General features: G+C 41.3%; 1 protein-coding gene across 1 annotated transcript in view; it reads right to left on the reverse strand.

Moving 5' to 3' along the window:
* enox2 (ecto-NOX disulfide-thiol exchanger 2) overlaps positions 1–22595 on the reverse strand; it is a 176871-nt gene that overhangs the window by 33701 nt on the left and 120575 nt on the right. The window contains exon 5 of the mRNA XM_083891162.1: positions 9507–9662. Within this exon, the coding sequence (XP_083747288.1) occupies positions 9507–9662 (156 nt within the window). The remainder of the gene's footprint in view (positions 1–9506; positions 9663–22595) is intronic.

The following is a 22595-nucleotide window of genomic DNA, read 5'->3' on the forward strand; positions in this document are numbered from 1 at the left end:
TTTACTCCGAGATAAATGTGTGGTGGATGAAAGAAAAATCCAAATATTGCCGTCTGAAAACGTGGGCTGCACATTTGTAGCTTCAAACCAAAAATATATCAGTTGAATTATTGATTAAAATCGTGTTCACCAAAATTACAAATGCTTATAGGTGGTTATACTGCAAACTATGGCTAGCAGGTGCTTTATCGGAGTAAACATGCAGAGAATAATTAAAGAAGAATATAACGAGAGTGCAAGACTTTCTGAAATTAGCCACGTTGTATAATTATTATTCTACAAACCAAACAACAAACTATAAAAACATCCAGGCTGAGATGCCACAGCATTCAATGAGGTCTAATTTAAAACGCAGCACTTATGACCTCAAAATTATGAAGTTTAACGCATGAGTAACAACAACTGGGAGCAATGTGCTCATATCTTTTTTTTTTTTGGTAAGATAAATGTTAATATCAAACCATCCCATGCATGAAAATGAAATCCTTTTGGCTACAGAGTGATTGCAAATCCTCTCATGTGGAAGGTTCCCGGCATTACACAAATCACTTATTCAACACAGACGAGTGTTGACTGATCTAATCTCCAATAGATCAGGCTTCTCATCCATGATGAATGTGATTAGCTGGGTCTATGAGGAGTGAATGACCGAATCAGAGGAAGGTTGGGGGATGATGTCTTTTGGAAGTCTGTTAGAAAAGGCCTCGCAAACAATGTTACCGGTTCCTCCTGCTCCTCCTGTAGATATCGACGAGGCTGAGAAGACCCGGGGTTGACCTTGGGTCTGGTTAATCAACACCAAGAGGAGAACTTTGATGAAATGGATTTCAGGACTGGGCAACGGCTGAGTGCAGTAAAAGTAAAAGTGTGATGATTCTTTGCAGCAAAATCCCTCGTACTTTTAACTTCAACTCATCTTGCATCACCATTGCACATTGACACAAACTTGATTGGTTAATTGTTGGGGAGGTTAAGCGGAAGACAATTAATATGATGCCGTTTCTAGGGGTGGGAATATTTTACTATCTCATGATTCGATTCAATTCGGATTTTTGGGGCTACGATTCGATTCGGAATTTGATTTGAGTCGGATTATTGAGGCTATGATTCAATTCCGATTTTTGGGGCTACGTTTCGATTCCGATTTTTGGGGCTGCGATTTGATTGATTCCGATTTTTGGGGCTACGATTCGATTAAATTCAGATTTTTGGGGCTACGATTTGATTCAATTCAGATTTTTGAGGCTAGGATACGATTCCATTCATATTTTTGGGGCTACCACTCGATTCGATTCATATTTTTGGGGCCTCGATTCGATTCAGATTTTCAGGGCTACTATTCGATTCAAAATCGGTTCTTGATTCAAAATCGATCCATAACGATTTCTGCTTCAATCTATAGGTGTGCAAATCTATGTCTAAATCCATATCTATGTGTGTCTGCTTTGCAAGTCAGAATTACAAATGGAGACATGAAAGTGTCTTTTTCAGATTTATTAAGTTTAAAAACATTTATCCATGCTTGGATGGAATTGTTGTAGCTGTTGCATAAAAGCAATATCACATATTGCATAATTAACACAAATAAAGAAATCAATTCTGGGAGATTTTATATCGGTTCTGAATAGTAAATGTACATTTTTTGGCACACCCCTAGCTGTTTCCAAGCATGACTGTTGGTGTAATTCCACAAGGCCGGGTAAGGAAAAGGAGTGCAGGGTTATTGCTGCTTTACGCTGAGTCTGTGTTGTTTGGACTTGAAGATGCCTCCTCATAATCAGACACAGATTCAGAATCTTGTGAAAAGTGCACTTGAAGTGTGCTTGGAGTGTGTTTCACTGTTGGATAAGAAATGAATTCCTAGCAGATATTATGAGACAACGCACGAGCTCCAGCAAAAACACAGCCACTCCTCTGACAGAGTGAAAACACCCTGGCTGTGTCTCTCTGTGATACTTTTGCAGGTGTTTCTCTCCCTTTATGGTCATTTTGCAGTATTTGTTATGGTCTCTCTGCGGTCGTATCATAGGTGCTTTGCATATACGGCCACTTCTCATTTGTATGTGGTTGTTTTGTGTCCCACTGTCCGTTTCTATTTCTTTCCGTGGTTGTTTTTGCAGCTCTTCACACTCATTTTTGTTCACCTCTTCGTGGTCTCTCTGGCTCCATCTATCCATGAAATGATTGAAATTTGGGCTGAAATTTCATTCCTAGGAGGATTAAACTTGTTTTGAGTTGAGATGGGTAGAAAAAGTTTGCCGTAGCAAGGTCAAGAGTTTCAAAAAGATCTGACATTTTGGTGGCTGATGACGATGATGATGATGATGATGATGGGGTGAACGGAGAGAATAGAGGAAGGAAAAAAAGTGCAGCAATAACTAAATGATGCAACCCAGACGGTTTTTTGTTTAGTTGTGCAGTATAAAGTTGTGGTTAGTCTTGGCTTGTGTTGAGTGGGTTACCACTGGGCGGCTGAAGCCTGTTCTATGCAAATCCACGACACAGAGGATTCAGATAAACTTTGTGAGACAGACTTCAAGGCTGTTAATTTTGAAATGCAGACAGAGAGGCTGAGAGGAGGAGGGGACATGCAGGGTCCACAGTTGGAAAAAAAAAGAAGAGACATTAAAGCATTTGAAACCTGAAGTGAATTATGATTGTGACATTTTTTTTCTCCCTCATCTATCCACACGCATACTATCTACTGTAATCACTACAGTGCAATTTGATATGTTAAGAACAAATCAACTACATTTTTAGGATGGTGGATGTGCTTCCCTTTAAAATTTTGGATAAATACAGAGGCTGCAGTCACTCTGGTGTCTGTGTGGACACCCACCAGTCTGCCTCTCCAACACATAATCACCATCCATCAACTGGACTGGCTAAACACATTTTTTATAGTCTGTGGGACTGGCTACAGGAAACAAGCTTCAGCCAGTGGAGGACCGGTCATTTAAAAGATAAACGACCTTCTCACGGTAACACCTTTAGTTCCTCACATTACACATGGACACAGAATAAGCGTCAGCCTACACACATCAATATATCACACATGGAGAAACACACCTGTTTTGGCTTAAATTACTGACGCATTTCAATATGTTTGAATGTATTCCTCTTTGAAGTTGATTTACATTTCCATATAGGAGGTGGGTGCAGACAGAAGTGACCGACTTCCTCCACTAGTACTAATTAAGTTGTAAAGTCGTTTAAAGTTGCAGCCGTTTCAAGGTAAGGCTATGGAACTAGTTTAGCTCAGGGGTGAGCTTTCAAGGTGTAATCAATACCAGGAGGACTTTAAATGTACAGTATGTAATTTATGCCCACAGGGATCACTCAAAGCAATAGCAAAAGACCTTAGGATGTCAGGGAGCAGCAGGATCATGAGCTTGGGCTCACTTCCCGAGGAAGTGACTGATCCTCTGGGTTGTTTTCCAAATGTTGCTTTGAATCCAAGCTTTTCTGGAGTTGTATTTGCCACACAGTGATCGACGTTTGTAGAATGTGAAGTAAAAGCACTATTTCCATTCATTCTTTGGCTGTGAAGTATTTCGCAGGACCAGCGGATCCGTAGCTTTATACCGAAGAGTGTTTCAAAGATTATTCTTTCTTGCACTTTTCAAAGGCAAACCCTATGCTACATGCAGCAGCAACTCCACAGAGCAGATGATCATTAAAAGGTCACTGAAATGAATGGAAAGAGCTGTTCCTTTCAATATAAATTCGGATTTCTATGGATTTATAGAGTGTTGGAAACATTTTGGCTAATGTACTACTCAAAAATATATTATATATATATATATATATATATATTTTTAGATATTTTTAACAGGAATGTTAGGTATTAGATGTTTAAAATGACCTTTCTCCAGCACTGCAGACACAAACAATCTAATAAAGTTGCAAGTTGTTTTTTTGTTTGGAAAGTAAAAAGAATTGGAAAGGAAAAAACATTTTCAGGGTTAAGGTCAGATTCCAGAGAGTGCGAATCGCAACAACTCCAAAGCTCCGAAGTATTGTCTTCCCTTCAAGGTAATTTTCTAAAATATATGTGTTTAGATTTTTTAAGCGAGACAGACAACACCCGAGTTCCATGTCCCATTTGACTATTAATAAAATAAATCTGAGGGTCAAAGTGTTGAGTGTGAAGTCTTTGCAAACATTTCAGAGAAAAAAAGAAAAAAGAAAGAAGTTCTGCACGACTCCTGGAATGAAATAAACGAGTGGGAAGAAGTGAAGGTAAAAAAAAGGGGGTCAACGAGGGGTCAAAGCTGTGTGGAGAAAATAACTTGATGGTGATGCACACTGATGGTATCTCTGTGATATTAAACTATCAAAATAACACTGCGGGCCGCACCATGGAACGTGCCATTGGCAGTTTTCTTGCTGAGTGACAGCATGGCAGGTATCGGGTTAACTGTGTTCAGTGAAATGATCGTGTGGGCTTTCTTGCAGCCCAAGAAGACATTTCATCAGGATACTGCATATTCCCAGGTGTCCTTCTCTCTCCAGCCGAGCACTGCAGCTCTTTAGGGAGGATACTCTTGGGGGGGGGTTTATACACCCACTCTACATGATTCTCTGGGTCTTGTTTTGTATCGTAGCATATGTTACATTAAAGAGCAGTCACCTGCCAGTAGGAGCAAACTGATGAGGCAGAGGGAGGAGGACTTTATGACAGAGGCGTATCATTATTTTACACTGCATGTGGCAAAAAGGCTTTTGTATGTAAACTAGTGATGTTTGTGGACGAACCGTTAACATAATGAATGTTATAAAACCTCTAGTATTCTTTGTTCCACAGAATTTTGCAATTAGAGATGGAAAAAAAAAAATGTCTATAACAAGTTCCCAGAGCTTTTAAGATCTCTTAAAATGGGTTTTGTCTCACAAAACACTCTGCAAACAAAAGATAATCATTTCACTATCATAAACGGTTGAGAAAACCAGACCATTTTCACAGATAAAGAGCTTTTCACTTCATTGCTTGAAATAACATCCTGTGTTTATTTTATTTAAAAAATTTGTCTGAACATGCTCAGGATACCTTCACAGAGGAGGTTTGCTGGAAGCATCAGGAGCAGGTGGCCGGTCCACCTCAAAGTGCTTCCTTTCAGTTTGAAAAAGCAGCAAAAGTTCTGAATGAAGGAGTTTCTCTGCCTGTTCCTAAAGATCAACCAAGACACCAGCAAAGGAACCTGAGTAACCATATCTCTCTCTGGCTTCTTCCTACCATCCAATCACTTCACAATATCACATTCTTTACGCTGAACTCATCAGTCCAAAAACATGTACCAGCCTGAATTTCACCATGTTTTTTAGTGGTTGTCTTATTCTGTCTTTTGTGTACCATCTTCTATTATTCCCAGGTATTAGCCAAATTGAGGCCGACTCGCATTACGTGGGGGTGTTAGTCTGAGTTTGAGAAATTTGATTTCGTATAATTTGAGTTGGACTAACAGACTTAAGCCCACCCTACACTTTGGGTGGATTTCGGTCAAGATCTGGCCCTTCTGATTTGAGGCTGGTTTGAACTAATGATCTGGCCAAATTATCCTGTAGTGTGAAGGGTTAACAGACACGATTTTGTCATCGGATGCATCAGAATCTTCCCAGATTTTATATTTATGACTATGACGTTAGGAATACAGTCCTTCTGTTTAGAACCATAACAACCGCGAGTTGATTTTGTCTTCTCAGCCATGACTCGGTCACAAAACATCAAACACAGACACAGCTAACTAAATGGCAACGCCGGCAGTCCGCCTCCATGTCTGTTTACATTCTGAAGTCACGTTAAATCACCCTTCCCAAATACCGGGAATCTCCACCCTGAAATAGTTTGATTGAACGCCAAGTGCGTGGTGCTGCGTCTTGACTGGATCGTCTAGTCTGTGATTTCTCAGGATTAAAACATCGAAAACGTTAGATTTTGGGTGTGGATTCTAAGTAGATGGAGTAGTAGATCAAGGACATTATCTTAAGGCTCAGCTTTCTATTTCATCATGTCAGACAAGTAAAAGGCATCACTGCCACTAGTTTAGCTGTTTGAACCTCATGCTTCATCTTAAGGGAGAATGCTGCTGGAAATATAACAGCTGTAATTGGATATGTGTCTATTGTGCCATCTATCACTCTCTAACCCCACACCTTAAGATATTTTTAGGTGCTTTTTTTTTTTTTTTTTCAGATTCAGAGGTGCTGACTCTCACCACAAAATGTTTCCAGATGGCTGCAAACCACCAGAGTGCATGCCGGATGGGGGTCAGAGTCAAATTAAGTGAACAGAAGAACATAACAGAGACCAAGCAGAAACACAATCCAGGAGCACCCCCAGTGGGAAACCCCCCCCCCCCCCCCCAAAAAAAAAACGCTTGACACATCTTCTCTCAGCAGAGATAGAAATCTCTGATGAGTGACCATGAACAATTAGACTAGGTGAAAAAGCCACAATCTTCGCAGACACTCCGATCTATACAAGTCTTCTCAGCTGGGACTAAAGCCCAATTTATACTTCTGCGTAAAGTGCTCTGCGTAGGCTACGTAGAGACTCTGCGTCGACGCAGAGACTGTCAAAGAGCCTCTGCGTCGTCTCCGTCTGCACGAAATATTTTTTAAGTGTCCGTCACTCCGTCAAGGGACTACGGAGACGGCAAGAGCTGCGATTGGTCCTCAGGACAGGCTGAGCTAAGCTGCTCTGTGCCGGCTCTCAGTGCGCTCCGGGCGTCCTGACAGAGGCGGAGCTGATCCCCGCCGATAACGCCGCTGCCGAACTATAAATACGTCATATCTTAACACACACAGCACATGTTTAGACCCTAAATGGCCAATTTCTCGCCTCAAATTATCTTAAAACTGCGTTCCGTCACACAGAAAAGTGAGAAACGGCAACTGTTTCAACAACAACAGTCTTTCGCTCTCTTTCTTTCTCGGACGCCATTGCTCACTGTAGCCAGAAGCACAACAACCTTGCGCAGCGACCCCTACTGATCAGGCGGGAAATTGCAGCGAGTGTCCGTCACCACGACGCAGAAGTATAAATGCTCGAGGCGTCTCCGTGGTGACGCAGACGGATAACGCATACGCAGTCGGAGAAGTATAATGTGGCCTTAAGACTGATGCAACTCTGAGGGTCACAGCCTCACACAGTCCCCCCCCCCATGTTCAGGCAGTAACCATATCTCTCTGGCTTCTTGAGGACTTGAGTTCCACGAGCAACAGCAGCAGCATTAAGCCTGTGATGTCAGTCTATTCAAAATACTTGGCTCGGAGACGAACTGCTTCTTGTGACACTGAAATAGGCGACAGGCACGACAAGCACAGAGGATCTTAAGCAGCGATGGAGATCAAAAGAGTGAGTTACGAGCAACTGGGACAGTGCTGAAAGGAGGGAAAGTAGAAAGTAAGACAGGTATGCGACCGACCACGCGTGGCGTCCATGCATCATTAAGGATTCAAACACCATCAGATTCTGGTGCACATAATGTCCAGTATATGAAACTGTACATCCAAAGTGGACGTACTGTCTTCCATTTGCAAAGTGAAGTGTTTTATTGTCTATTTTACTTTAAATGGGATCATAATGTAAATGAATTAACATCACATTCTACTTAAGAAGACCTGAAACTAGTGATCCAGACTTAAATGTTAGCTTATAATTGAGAAGAACGCTCATTTTACCATAGACTTTCATTCAAAACAGGCATGTGCAACATGTGGAGTAAACTCCAAGCTCTACAGTTTTTTACTGTCTTTCTTTTTAAAATTGTTGTTGTATTTTTGGAATTTCTATCCTGCTTTTTTGTGTGAAATCCCAGACAATATCATAAATTGTGGGGCAATAAAGTAAATCCAACCTAACCAGAGTTGTTGGATAATTTCTTATTCCTGAAAAGTAGTCAGCGAGATGTTCCCGAGTCATGTTAAACTTTTAATTAGCCATTTTTCCCGGCACTGAATCGTGACAGTGACAAGTTTATGGTCACCCAGCACAGACAACACATGTAGACGTACTTTAAACACAGCTTCATGGGTGCGGTTTAAATCAAATATTTCCCCTTTGATAGTGCAATAGTGTGTGTATTGCTTTGTGTAAGGACCGTTAACTCCCTGATGCTCCTGCAGAGTTGTGGAGCTTTTGTTTTAGTTCACTTTGAAGACGACATGTTTGATAAAAAAAACAAAACAAAAAAAAAGGCATCCAAGCAGAATGTTTTTGTAGCTGAAAATCTGAAAAGCAGAGGTGGCGTCAGTCAGAGGACCCCCCCCCCCCCACCCTATCTCTTTTCTAAGTCTGGATAATTGGAAGGTGGAGGTGAGATAAATATAAACAGATGGTGCAGCTCACCAAAGGGAATTGTCTCGAGGATTTCTAATATGTACTGTAGAAAATTAAAAGGAATAATACGCAGTGATTAATGAAGTGTATCCGAGTTGGGCAGGATCGCTACAAAAACTGTTGTTTGTTCACTTTCATTTGCAGCAAGAACGCTTCGACGTTGGAGGTTGCAGCTCTCCGTCTCAAGCTTCTCTCAGCAGACAAGCGCAGACAGATACCTTCATTTCATATGTGACAGATGAGGCGATCGGGTTTATTGTCTGACTCTCTTTTTGAACTCTGTACTTTTTTTAAAAAAGTTTCTTTGCAGAGGAGGCTAGTAATGGCGCTTTTCCACTACAGTTTTAGCACTACTTGGTTTTCCATTACATTATAGTATGTGACGTTGTTTTCTACGCGACACAAAGTAACGGGGCCAAGCAGTTGTTTTCAGTGTACGGAATAATTAGAATCAGTTCATTAAAACGAACTAAAACTAAACTAAAATACGACAGAAAGGGGTCTTGGCTTGCGATTGCCGGCTTTCTGAAGTGGTGTCGCTAAACACACCAGACGCATGTTTTCAGGATATTTGAAGTCTTTTTTAACTGATCTACAGTTTTTGACGATTTTTTTTTAAAAAACCCCAAAACAAAACAATTTTGGTCCAAAATTTGACAAAAACGTCATACTATACTATGTGGTCCAAAATTTGACAAAAACAATATACTATATTATGGCATCCAAAATTTGACAATTTAATATAAAAAAAATGCTTTGGTCCAAAATTTGACAAAAACATCATACTATACTATGTCATCCAAAATTTGACAAAAACAATATACTATATTATGCCGTCCAACATTTGACAATTTTCTTCAAAAAAATGTTTTGGTCCAAAATATTGTTCGGTTGGATTTTAGTATCGGCTCAGCTCGCTTGAGCAGGTACTATAAAAGTACCAGGTTTTATCCTTAATGGAAAAGCAATAAACCAAACAAACACCAAAATCATAGCCTCGAGAAACGAGCAACTCCAAGCTTCAAAACTACTAGAAAGTTGGACCTTGTTTGGATGCTTTTGTCACACTGCTATTTGCAACTTATACGGAGTAACATAATCAGATTATTTAGTAGTGATGCTGGTGGGAGGTGGTGGTGTATAGTGGCATGAGTTTATGGCTTACTGGGGTTCGGAGGGAACAGCGTACAGGTCTTGCAGTGGATGATCTCTTTGATAACCGGCAGCTCCTGGGAGAGCGGCGCAGGCACAATACCGAGGCCAGGCATCATGGGGTTCATGGGGGTGATTCCAGCCATCATGCCAAGGTTGGGGTCAAAATCTGTAGGCAGGAGGAAAACGTGAATACAACTGGAACGATATGAACGCCTACTACACAGTAACATCCACTAACTTGTTTCCAACAGCCAATATTAGATTAGGTATCAGCAGTGATACACAAACAGCCAACATCAAATGGCAACCACAGCCATCAGGAACAAATCAACATGTAAACAACATGCATTTTTAATATGTTTTCAACCAAGTCGTTCTTCTCTCTGTCACTCCGGCTGTTTGAATGATAATGGAAACAGTCGGATCTAATGCGTACGTAAGAGAGAAGCTTTATTTACGATACCGACTTACACTGGCGGTTGGGAAAATGCGCTCACACCTGCACACGGATAAGCATTGATTTCCTTAGCCGCCACGTGTGCTTTCATGTGCACACATGAGCCCCAGTGTGGAGCTTTTTGAAATGGAAATGATGCTGCCCTGCAGTATGAGCATCAACATCACCCGCGGAGGATTTGGTTTTTCGACAATTATGCCAGTAGGTGAGTAATGTTTACACATTTGTGTGTGTGTGTGGCTGCAGGAAACCAAGAAAAATACTTTAGGAAAAATGTATGTGATATATATTCTCCACATGTAAAAAAAATCTCACACACGTGAATATTGTTGTTGTTGTTGTTGTGACAGCTGATTAAATAGAGAAAATTAAAATGCATATACAAACATGTCACATAATTAGTGCTGAACACGTTAGCGGCGGTTAACGGCGTCAATGTTAACATGTTAACGCATTGTTAACGTTTCCATGACGACTGACCGGAAAAAGACGCACGTGACATTCCCGATCGTTAAAATTAGTCTCTAAAGTAATGCTAATTTTTAATGAGCAGACCGCTCCAGTTCGGCTGTGGACACGCTAACGGCGCTAAAGGAGCTAACGGAGCTAACTGGTAAACGGTGCCTGTACTCCGGTGCCACGGCACGTAAACATGACGTCACATGCGTCTTTTTACGGTCAGTCGTCATGGAAACGCATCATGCGTTAACGTTACCACCGTTAACCGTCGTTAACGTACCTAGCATAACAAATAATTAGAGATATCATCAAAGTATTGTTTAAATTTGCAATTCCTTTTAGTTCAACCACCAGAAAGGTGAATGTAAGTTTTTTTAAATTAGCTTTTTATCATTTTATTATTGTAGATATTTGCCTGTATGAAAATACTGTTGGGTAACTATTTTCAATAATAATACTATTTTTAAAGTTTACAATACATGAGCAAATGTATAGTATAGGTCACTGTAATATTACAATACAAAAGAGGGAAAAAAATAGCAGCAAAGACGAGGTGGGCTCTATTTACACTGTGACCTTCTTGGGTTTACACTCCACAGTGAAGGCAAATATAACGGCTAATGTTCTTTAACAGGAAAAGGGTTGTGCTTTCCCTCAAAAGTGATTTCCTCTTAATCTACTGTAAGGGTTGGAAAACGGGGGAATTAAAGGACACAAAGCAAAGAAGATTAAAGCGCACATTACAGGCGACTTGCAATAGGTGCCCAGGAGAAGGTGGATGGTGTAATAAATACTGTGGGACTGATAAAAGCAGCTAAAGGACAAAAATGAGAAGAGAAATAGAGGTCAAACGGAGAAAAGAAAACAGTCCGACAGAAAAAAAAAAAGAGCTACATTTAAGGAAAATGGATTGAAACTATTCGTCCATTGATGACCTCGCCATCAATCTTTTACTGGGAGTCAGAGTAAGAGGAATGGTGATAAGAGCGACCCGAGTTGCCAGGCAATTGATGGCTTCTTTTGCACGTTAGGGTGAAGGAAAAGAAGACAGATAGCAGAAGGGATGATAAGAACGGGTGGATTGGAGATGCGAGGCTGGTGCAATTGCCAGCTTGAATACCAAACGCGGCATGTTACAACAGGACTGTGGAAGCAAAACAGAGCGTACACCAAGACTGACTGGAGTGTTGTGGGGACGTTGTCCCGCACACGAAATTGTATTCCCTGGAGAATCATACTCCATTTTCTGTCGCGAACCAATGCTCCAATCGTTCTGGGGTTAAAATAAAGAACCATGCTTATGGGTTCATACGTTATGTGTTGTGGTGCACAGCAAAGTAGATTTCAGCTCACGGTGAGGACAAAAAATCTGGTTACATCAGTGCACGGCTGGTGCAATTTCACTCGCAGTGTTGCTCATGTATCCCTCCGGAGTGTATATGTGTGTGTCTGTACATTTTATCCCCGTCCATTAGGGACCCGAGTCATGAAGCAAGCATGTAACACAAGCTTGTATAATGAAGGAGATTTACTTCTTCCTAAGAATTCCCTGCTATCGCTGCTGGCAGCTTTCTCATCTCCATCCTCTGACAATACAGCTCGAGGACACTTTTCATCTGAGATACAACAGTATATCCGCCTTCTTAATCATTACATCATCACGGGTTTATTTCATCAATTTTGTGAATTTATGCAGATTTCCAAGATACTTCTTCAGATTTAAATTCACATTAAAAATTGTTACAGCGCATAGAATGCTTTATACTGGTAGATTTGTCTATATAAGCTGTACAAAAATCCATTATTTTGTGCCTGTAACAGCTGCAGTTTTGAGGAAATAAAACCCCAGTTATTGATTTCTTACTCTACAAGATTCTAGAAATGTCCTCCCACTAAATTAAATTTTTAGGTTGAATTTTGAAAAGGAAAAACTTTACGAGAGAAACGGGAAACTTTGAAGGACCCTCAAGTCCATAGCCTGCATTTACACCAGAGGAATAAATGGTTTACTTTACAATAATATCCCAAGGAGATGCAGATATTTTGATGTTTGCACTCAAAGGATGTTAAAGAAATAATACATACAGAGAATGGCTAATGCTCATATCATGGTGGCTCAATGAAATGAAACAGAATTGTTTGTTTTTAAAGCTGAATTGGGTCATTTTTTAAAAATGTTGCCAACAATCTATTTCCCCTCTCTGCAGTGCAAACTATCTCAGTGAAAATGCCAACAAACGGTCGACGTCACTTAGCACCGGGCTTCACTTTCATATAAAAACAACCTCCTATCCACTAACCCAACAATCATGTTGCAACCGTATGAGTCGGTGAGAGTGAGAGTGTGGTACTGACTATCTACAGTTACTTTATCTAATATCACAACAAATCCATCCGTAGTCCAGAAAAAAATAGTCCACAAATTGTTACGCCGAATTAAAATCAACATCATCGTTTTTTTTACACCAAACACAGCCATGGTTGCCAGCAGAATCATTACATAGAGTTAGACTCATGCCCATTTCTCAACATTACAGACATTTTGGATTTAGTTTGACTCTTACGGGAACAGGAATGATCACGTTTCTGATAAGTAATTCATTCTTGACTAGAATGTTTTTTTGCAATATATATGTTAGATTAGTGATGAGCACTCGGTTAACGTACGTTAACACATAATGCGTTTCCATGACGACTGACCGGAAAAAGACCCGGAATCCAGGCACCAGTTACCAGTTAGCTCCGTTAGCTGCACTAATTCCTTTAGCGCCGGTTAGCACGTCTGCAGTCGAACTAGAGCAGTCTGTTTCTTTAACGAAAAGAGCAGCGCTACAAATAACCAGCGTACCTGTGTACTGCGTATGTGTGCCTGTGTTTTTAAAGTTTACCGTTACTTTAGAGACTCATTTTAACAATCCAGAGTAACGTAAACATGACGACACGCGCGCCTTTTTCCGGTCGGTCGTCGTGGAAACGCGCCATGCACTAACGTTGGCGCTGTTATCGCGCCCAGCACTAATGTATATATAATTTTATGAGACGTCAGCTCAGTGTTGTTGTTTCACACTAAAATCAACAGGTAAATTAACCACAAAATGTAACATTATTTTATTGGGAATAAATCTGCCTTGTGTGAAGAAGGTAGTACTTGGTATAAAAAAGGTTGAGAACCACTGGTTTAGGTGATCCAATTAATGAAATAAAGGATATCACTGCTAACAGTTATAGGCTTTCGGCTATGCTAACGCTAACTGGACAATGAATGCGTGTCATAGCGTTGCGCCAGATATGGTTGCCAAATATTGGCAGAAAAAGAGAGCAGACAACGAAGCAACTAGCACGTTCACCTGGGTCTGACGTTCCCACTGATGCCAGAGATAAAGCTAATAATAACTGATTAAAATATATAAGAATATATATATATACAAGGGATATAAGAAAAAAATACTACTTGTTTCTCACTTGACGGTCGCTCTCCCTCTCTTTTTTTGTTTTTGCAATGTCATACTGAACACACTCACTACTTTTTTCTTTGCAAACTCAGTTCTCGGATAATAAAAGGCGCATACTAATCAGCTGAGCTGAGACGCAGCATATACCGGGGCTGCCTGTGATGCTGTGTGGACTCAGTGAGAGACACAGTAAGAGTGGGTCTCTGACTCTGACTCAGTGGCTACTCCACAGAGAGATTTAGAAAGCACAAGAGTCCTCCTGAAGAACAACAACAAAAGAAACCTGGGGCCAGGTTCCACCCACACATGTTCACGAGAACCTCACTCCTCAAGGAGCTCCAGTCTCTTTCCTCTCTATATTATGTGAAAGGTGAAATCCACAAAACATCACCCTATTAATACCTCATCCTTGTGCGGTAACACGCAGCACGCATAACTCACAAAGTTATGATACATATCCCCCTGCTTTCCTTCTGCGCCTCATTCTTCTCCACCACATACTTTTGACATTAAACAATCTATATCCTGGAGGTTTGTTCAAAGTAATAACATTTACAACTGCCCATCAATCACGAGGTGCAGAGAGATTAATAAAAAAAATGGTGACATTTGATTGTCTGAAGCTCCCAGCTACTAATGTCATCCTCCTCTCGTCTCTGGTTTCAGGCTCAACGTCCACTTTAGCAGTCAGAGTCGGGCGGGGGTTTTGGAGGAGGACATAGGTGGTTGCTGTGAGGCATGCTGGATAATATTCTCTAATGAGGCGAGCTAGCCACACCACCTGGAACCCTACCAATGGCTGAAAGCTGCCTCACTTACTCACTGCCAGGAGTCACTCTCTATGCATTTTCATATCTATCTCTGGGTTTTCTTACAAGAACATTTCTCACTCAGCAGGACAGAAAAAAAACAACAACATCCCATTTATAAAAGTCTTCCCACTCGGCTGCACATAAATAAGAATCCACTTCTTTATGTTGCCTTCCCAAATCCATCACCTTTGTCCAACACTACTCAAAAATCCATAACAAATCTGACCTTTACCAATAACTAGCCCCGGCAATCTTGCCGTGGATAGGAAGAACTGTCAGAGAGAACCATTTCAGTGGCCCTATAAGTACTGCTCTATTTTTTGCCAGACATACAGTACTGTAAACTCAAAGCAAGGGGAGTCTTTGCTCCTCCACTCTGTCCACCTACACTCAGCCAAAAAAACCTCTGGCATTGTACCAGCGCAGCACCTGAGCAGTCAGCAGAAAAAGGACAGAGCATCCAGCACGAGAATTTGGAAAATGATTACAGCAAAAGAATGACAGTCACGGCATGAATTTCCAAATGTTAAGGTGAGCTAACGCGTGAGAATGAGAAAACCCCCGATTCATATATTCTGTGTGTGTGTGTGTGTGCAAGTATCTTTTGAGATGACCCGTTATAAGGTGTGACACAAAGTTCATATATATTCCACTGTGGCTTTGTGCGTGTAAATCGGATGAATGAGGTTTGTGGATTTCCGTGGGGAAGGGGAGGAAGAGTTGGATGCAGCAGGACAAAAAAAAAGGAGTGGTTGTTTATTCAGAATACAGTCATCTGTCCCCGAGCCTGCTTATCTCCTCCCCCGGGGGGTGCATGGGTTTGTCTGTGTTTTTCAAATTAATTCTGACACACTTGCAAATGCATGTGTCTAAAAACTCCCCAAAAAAAGTTTTCCTTTTGTTAGATCCACACAAAACGTAACCTAATCGAATACCTCGGTCGGTGGCCAACTGTGCAATCTGCTGCGATTCGTAACAATTGATCTGGCATTAATAGTTTAAATATGGCCAAGGACGTCATCGCTATGACAATCAGAATGGTATTCCAAAAATCACAAAAAAATGTCGATTTTTTTTCCTCGCTCACATTAAAAAAAGTTAAACAAACTTTGAAAGGAACTGAGATAATCTCTGTGATCACAGTATCTTATTAAGCCTAATTCTATGTTTGTTTTTGTTGTCATTTTACTCAAAACTGCATGATACTTCAAATCTTTTAATCGCAGAGCAAAACATGAGAAAACTCTTAATATGATGCAGTCCAATAAATCAAGGCGACGATGATCTCAGTGCGATATAACATAATTAACACCAGTGTCGACAGCAACAGACACATTTAAATGATGTATATTTTTATGACTTTAATCCAATTGTTGCTTTTTTTCATGCCAGCATTGTATTAAACTAGGTGTTACTGATAATAAAATCCTTCTTGGGAGGTCCTTCTTTTTTTTTTTTCCACACAGACATGTATTGAAGGAACTCTATAGCTGTACATCTGGTTGTGCTTATAGTCTGGTCATGCTTGAGAGAACAGTGATGAAGGGTGGGGAAATACATGGCGAACACTCCTGGAATTGAATATTCTTTCTGTCAGATGTCAAAGATGTCAAAACCAGATGTTGATTCGTGCTGTGGCTTGCATTCTTGCATTTCACACTATATCTGCGATTCTACTTACCGGGGGGATTTAGAGTGTGCTAATGTTCAACATAACTTTCTTTGTGTAGCGTCCACGACATCCAAGGAGTCTTGACTTCATGAGATAATCCTTCATTTACCACAAAGTCTTTGCATCAAGTTTGTACGCTAAAACTGATCCTGATGATGTACAACAATAAAGCGGATCATCTCGGTCTGCAGCTGCAGCCGTTATGAGGGCAGAAGACACAATCGATATTCCCTCCACAGACACAATGGACCCCATCTTCCCCAACGCATGTGGATCAGATTCCTACATTTAAGCTCTGCAGTAAAGTCTCGCCTCCTGATCGATCACGTGTCCCAGAAGGTTTTTTTTTCGGTCTTGCTGGTCTGAAGTTTACTCTGTCTGGCTCTTTCCCCATCATCTTTTTTGTATTTTCTCCCATGATGCACTGCTCTCCAGCGCCTCCTCCACCTTGCAAACTGCTCTGCATTTTATTCCACCGGTACGGCCACCCCGACTGACCCCGACTGTCGGCTACATCAGCCGAGCTGCCCTGTCCAATTACTCTTCTTCCTGACCTGCTTGGCACAGAAGACTCAATATGATGTGAAGAACTGACATTGTATGCATTTATTAGTCATCGAAAAAGGTGGGTCACTACTACTTTTTCCTCAAGTCCAGAGTTTTTTTTCTTTCTTTCTGGGTGGAGTGTATCCGTTAAAAAGAGTTTGAGCAAGGTCAGAGACCGCTGCTGATAATGGGGCGACACGAGCAGAATTAAGTTTGATCTTTTATAGTCTGAAATAACAAATTTCCCTCTCGACTGCTTCGCTGCTTAACAGCTTTACAGCGCAGGTGCCAGTGACGAGTTGTCTGCCAAAAAACTTGAATCGGGCTCAGCTATACAAACAGCAACACACTGTGTTGTCAAGGCTAGTATCCCAGTAGATTACTTGAATGTGAAACGGGAATTTCTGTCGTTTACAGTGCAATTGCCCTGATAAAAAAGGGGGGGAAAGTAGTCACTGTGATGTGTGAAACACCAGCTGTTTTTCTAGTCATCCCAAAGACTGTTTTGGCATCTAATAGGCCTTGAGACACATTAATCTATTATTCAAACTGCATTTCCTGGATCACATTTCATTGTCTCGCTCCCACCGACAGCACAGCCCTGGGGTTCCTTAGAAAAGGACTGACCTCACTTACAGACAAGTTGGGAGCAAAGAGAAAGATGAGATTCTAGGATAGAAAGAGAGGAGGGATATTTATTTCAGGGGAAGCAGTAGAGGTAATATACAGAGAGACGGGATGAGAATATTAGGAAACTACGGCACATTTGTAAACATAAATAACAACATGGATTGCAGATGAATTTCTTCGTGTTGTCAAGCCACACAGTATAAACTTCATTTATGCCTGACTCTAATCTCTCTCTCTCTGTGTGTGTATACACACTTTGCTAATACAAACATGGCATAATAACTTCCTAACAAGCACCACCATGTCCAGTCCATCTATAGAAATGAAGCTGTCATCAATGGCGATGTGCAGCAGGGCTGCGCAAGGCTGCTAAAGTGTTGAAAGGCTCTGCTCACAGTGGTCTGTTTATCCAGCTGTCTGTCCGGATAAATCCACTTGACCAGAGATAAAGAAAAGACACACATTCGGCGTGCACACAGTGGATGAAAGAGCGGCAAACTAATGTGTAATGAGAGCACTGTGGAATAGGCAGTCTGTTAAAAAGCTGTATCTAACGCATAAAAACCTGACGTGAACCTACATGCTAGTATCACTGATCACGAATGTGCTCGCAGATCAAACAGCAGATGCCATTGAGAGAGAGAGAGAGAGAGAGAGAGAGAGAGAGAGAGAGAGACACTAAATTCTCCTCTGTTGTTTGGAGGTGAAATAAAAAGAAGGCAAACATGATGTTCAGTCATGATGGAGAATCAATAACTAATCCTCCTGGATTACGTCAAAGGCACATAGTGAGCTTGTACCGAGAGCTGCGTGGCATTTAGACATTGTGTGACATCAGGAGAAAGTGTGTGTGTGTGTGTGTGTGTGTGTGTGTGTGTGTGTGTGTGTGTGTGTGTGTGTGCATATACCTTTCTGGTCACAGAGATTTCAGAGCGTTTATAAACAGCAAACAATATTTTTAGCACAGTGCGGGCCTTTCACAGAGATAAATAGTTTACAAACAAAATTTGCACATTGCTGGGACATTGTTAAAGGGGACACATTATGCAGAATCAACTTTTAAATCATTTAAATCCTTATATTTGGGATTTTCAGGAGATAAAACACGCAATGTTCCTGAAATTGTCTTCTTGTCTTGTCCGTAAAACACGCAAGAGTGATGGCGAGGGCAACAGTATCTGAAAACCAGAAGTCTGTGAAAAGTTCTATTCTTGGCTCCACAGTGCAGCACAGAGTTCTACACAAACTTCCAGCCTCAGAGGATTTATCTGTCCAGTGGATACATGTTATATATGACGTCAATGTGCCTGCTGGAGCCTGCAAATGATCACTTTTCCAAATGCTAACTGCAATGTTGACATCCCTGCTCCTTGGGACGTCACATTGGATTTGATGTCTCGCAGAGTGCTGGCGAGGGCAATGGCATCCGAAAACCGGAAGTCCGTGAAAAGTTCTATTCTTGGCTCCACAGTGCAGCACAGAGTGCTACACAAACTTCCAGCCTCAGAGGATTTATCTGTCCAGTGGATATATGATGGCAAATGATCACTTTTCCAAATGCTAACTGCTGTTAGCTCCCAGGAGCCTCTGTGGCTGATGTCATTTCCGGTCCCCTAAGTTTTGTTTTCCTTTTTTTTAAGGTGGACCTTTAAGGCGGAGCTAAAGAGATACTACTAAACCGAGCATTCTGAACAGGTTCATTAGGACACCAGGAAACTAGTTTAACTTGGTGAAACAGGGAATAATATGACGCCTTTAAGGGTCAAATTTGTTTTTTTTATTTTTATCCTCATCGGGAGCTGCAAACTGAAAACGAGGCAAGGAAGAGACACAATGCTTAAGCAGATCTTTTCTCACATGCATATTTTTCCTGGGGTTCAACAAGTAAAAAGTTATTGTGGCTTAATTGAAGTGAAAGGCAAATGCGTGGAATATACATAGGCCTTTGAGTAATGTATGTGAAACTGCTTTGCAGAGGAGAGATGATGAAAGAGCAGCGTAGCATTTCTGAAATTTACATTGCCGAAGTAGTTTTTCGTGTTCATCAGGGGAGGGAAAAATATTGCCTCATCATTTTAAATTAGCTCTCATTTGCATTAATAATACATTACTAATATAATTACATGTCAGCTGTTGGATCTAATATCGCTCAAGTTTTGAAGCCGTTTGAGCCCAGACGAGCATTTAAGTGCAATTAAGTGCAGACTAAAGTGTGTAAAGGAGCTGAGCTCTGTGGAGAGCAGGTGAACAGTGTGTGTTATGATGTAGCTCTGGGTTACAGTGACTGACTCCGCTGTAATGAGACATGAATGAGATGTCGGGTAATTATGACGAGTGTGGGGTGGCGGATAAGGAAGGACGGAAGGGTGAAGGAAACAGAAATTGTTTCTTTTTCAATGATTACAGAGAGAAGACATGGCTGAAGATGCTGCAGCAGTTTAGGCTTCAGGGCAGTGCACCAACAGTAAAGACCACACAGGACACGTCCATAATATTTGTCCGAGTAGAGCTCTTCTCAGGGCTGTGTGAACGTGTACAGTCTGTTCCTGCTCTCCTTGTTCCCATTTGATGCACTTCTTAGGATGGGGGCACTTAACAGAAAAAGGAGCAACTCCGCTCAAACACCCCCCCCCCCCCCCCCCCCCCAAATACTTCAAAGCACAGACTTATATAGGAAAAATGGACATTGTCCCCGGGTCCAGAGAGCCAAGCCAATGTGGAAGTGTCCGAAATCTGTATTCCACGGAATGGTCATTAGTGGATGTAGGGCTGTTATGGTCATGACATAAATGAGACACTTAAGGCCATCGCAGAGGATGGCATGCAAGCATCACGTCACATGAACTCTGTTTGTACTCAGGCAGAAACAATGGCTACTAACTGGCAGCTAAACGAATGCTTTGGCTCTTTAAAGGTGCCATATGTAAGAATGTGGCCAAAAAACGGTTACTACATTCAAATTCAAAATACCGAGGTCTTTTAGGTTTTGTTTTCTGACGTAACTGGCAACCCGGGGTTGCGTGGCAGCTGAGACTCTACTGACCGCAATGATTGGTAGTTGGCGGTAGGTGGCGCCACATGCCAAAACATGATTTGCAGTCTGCAAAATGTATATTTTTAATGGAAATATCTTGGCTGTACTGTTGTTGTTGGGGAGTTCCGTATGTTATATGAACCTTATTAATTAGTCTCTGTGACATATTAGGAGGATTTTATGGCCAGTTGCTTTAGATTTATTACAAATGCACCTTTAAGAAAAGTGTTTTGTCAACTTTAACTATGCCATTCAATTAAACTAATGTCCTTGTCTTATATATATAGATTATACGTATTATTATATCTCTGTTACACTAGGTGGAGACACACACACATACACCCTTTTAGCTTGTTAGCATTAGGCGCTTCAACTCTCCAGTTTAGCTTGTGGTTAGATGTTAGCATGTTGAGAGCCATTCTGTGTCTTTCTACCAACCATCTTCTACCACTTTATCGTCCAACCGTAACAACATTCACTCTCATACTCACACCTACGGTCAATTTAGGACACTAAATTGACCGTAGTTTCAAGCTAACAGAGGATAAACTAGGTCTCGTCATTCCAAATAAAACTGAACTAGCATATTTCTTCACCTGACAGTGAGCCAGCATTCAACCTGAAACCCAGGATGGAACACCGTCATAAATATTTTAATTATTCACAAGTGCGCTTTTCCTATGGCGACCTGCGACATGACATTGGGTTATCACTAGCTTAAAATCGCTTCAGCGCTCGAGTCCGTGCACTTAGCCGCTTCTCACCGTGTCAAACACCCGCGTAAGTGAGCGGGGTTTTAACTTATTCTTTCACACACAAATGTTTTACCTTGCGTTTCCTTTTCCACTGAAATCATCTGGCGCATAAGGAGCTGGTTGTGCGTACGAATGAGGTGGAACTTGGCAGAGATGCGTTATTGAGTTAAAGAGCAGTTTCTTTGACCTTAAACCAAACACAGGTGCTGCTAATAACATCATTAATTACCAGGTTCCATTTATGTGTGTGTGTGTGTGTGCGTGCGTGCGTCAGGGCTCTGGTGTTGTGAATGCTGGAATCGCTAACATGGCCTAACAGCAAACATGAGGGAGAACAGAGCCATTATTAATGTAATTAGTCACACCTGTTCTCAAGTGACAGGATAGAAATGGCGCCGCATAAAGGTTTTAAAGCAAAGTTTTCAGCATTATAGGTCCAGCGTGTGACATTTAAGAGGCTTTATTGGCAGAACTTGAACAAACGAACCATAAGTGCGTGTGTAAAACTGGATCATCGCTTTAAAACAATAATAAAAAAAGTGTTCGGTTAGGCCTAGATGCTTGGCATTTTGCACGCCATCGCCATCTATAGTAGCTTGCACAGACATGTGTTTTGCATTTGAAGAGAGGGCTTATCGTACAAATAAAGATCAGATCAGCCCACATAAACCTGACACAGAAACTAGCGGAGAACAGGAAGGAAATGGGACAAGGAGTGGGAAAGTGCAGAGAGAGAGTTGTGAAAGAGTGTTTACCTCCTTTCTGGTATGTGAAGGCATTTATAGTTCCCTGACATGCTTGGAGGAAAAGAAAGGGTGAGCAGAGGAGTCGTACATTTGCTGAACTAAGCAGTCTTACCATTAGATGTCACTCATTCTTACACACTAGACCTTTTTTTTTCTTCTTCTCCTAAGCCATAAAGCATTGGACCTTTAATGCATAACCTTCATCTACACCACCAACTCTTGAATGGATGTGTGTCCGGTCTCCATCTTCAACTCTACTCTTAGATTCAGTACCTGTGCGTCACTCTGACTGTATGAGGTCCTTTCATATGTTTCTCCTCTGCTCAAAATTGGAAAGCCTTTTGTTTACTGTTCTTGAAATATGCCAGGCCTGAATATGTGTGTGTGTGTGTGTGTGCGTCCCTTAATATTTCTCATGAAGAAGTGCATGTGGAAGGATGTTCATCTCCAAGTGTATATACACACACACACACAAAGGCAAGAATACACACACACACACACACAAAGGTCTGGCATATTTCAAATATGAAAGTGCA

Source organism: Microchirus variegatus, assembly GCF_963457635.1.
Source record: "Microchirus variegatus genome assembly, chromosome: 6".
NCBI classification, from domain to species: domain Eukaryota; kingdom Metazoa; phylum Chordata; class Actinopteri; order Pleuronectiformes; family Soleidae; genus Microchirus; species Microchirus variegatus.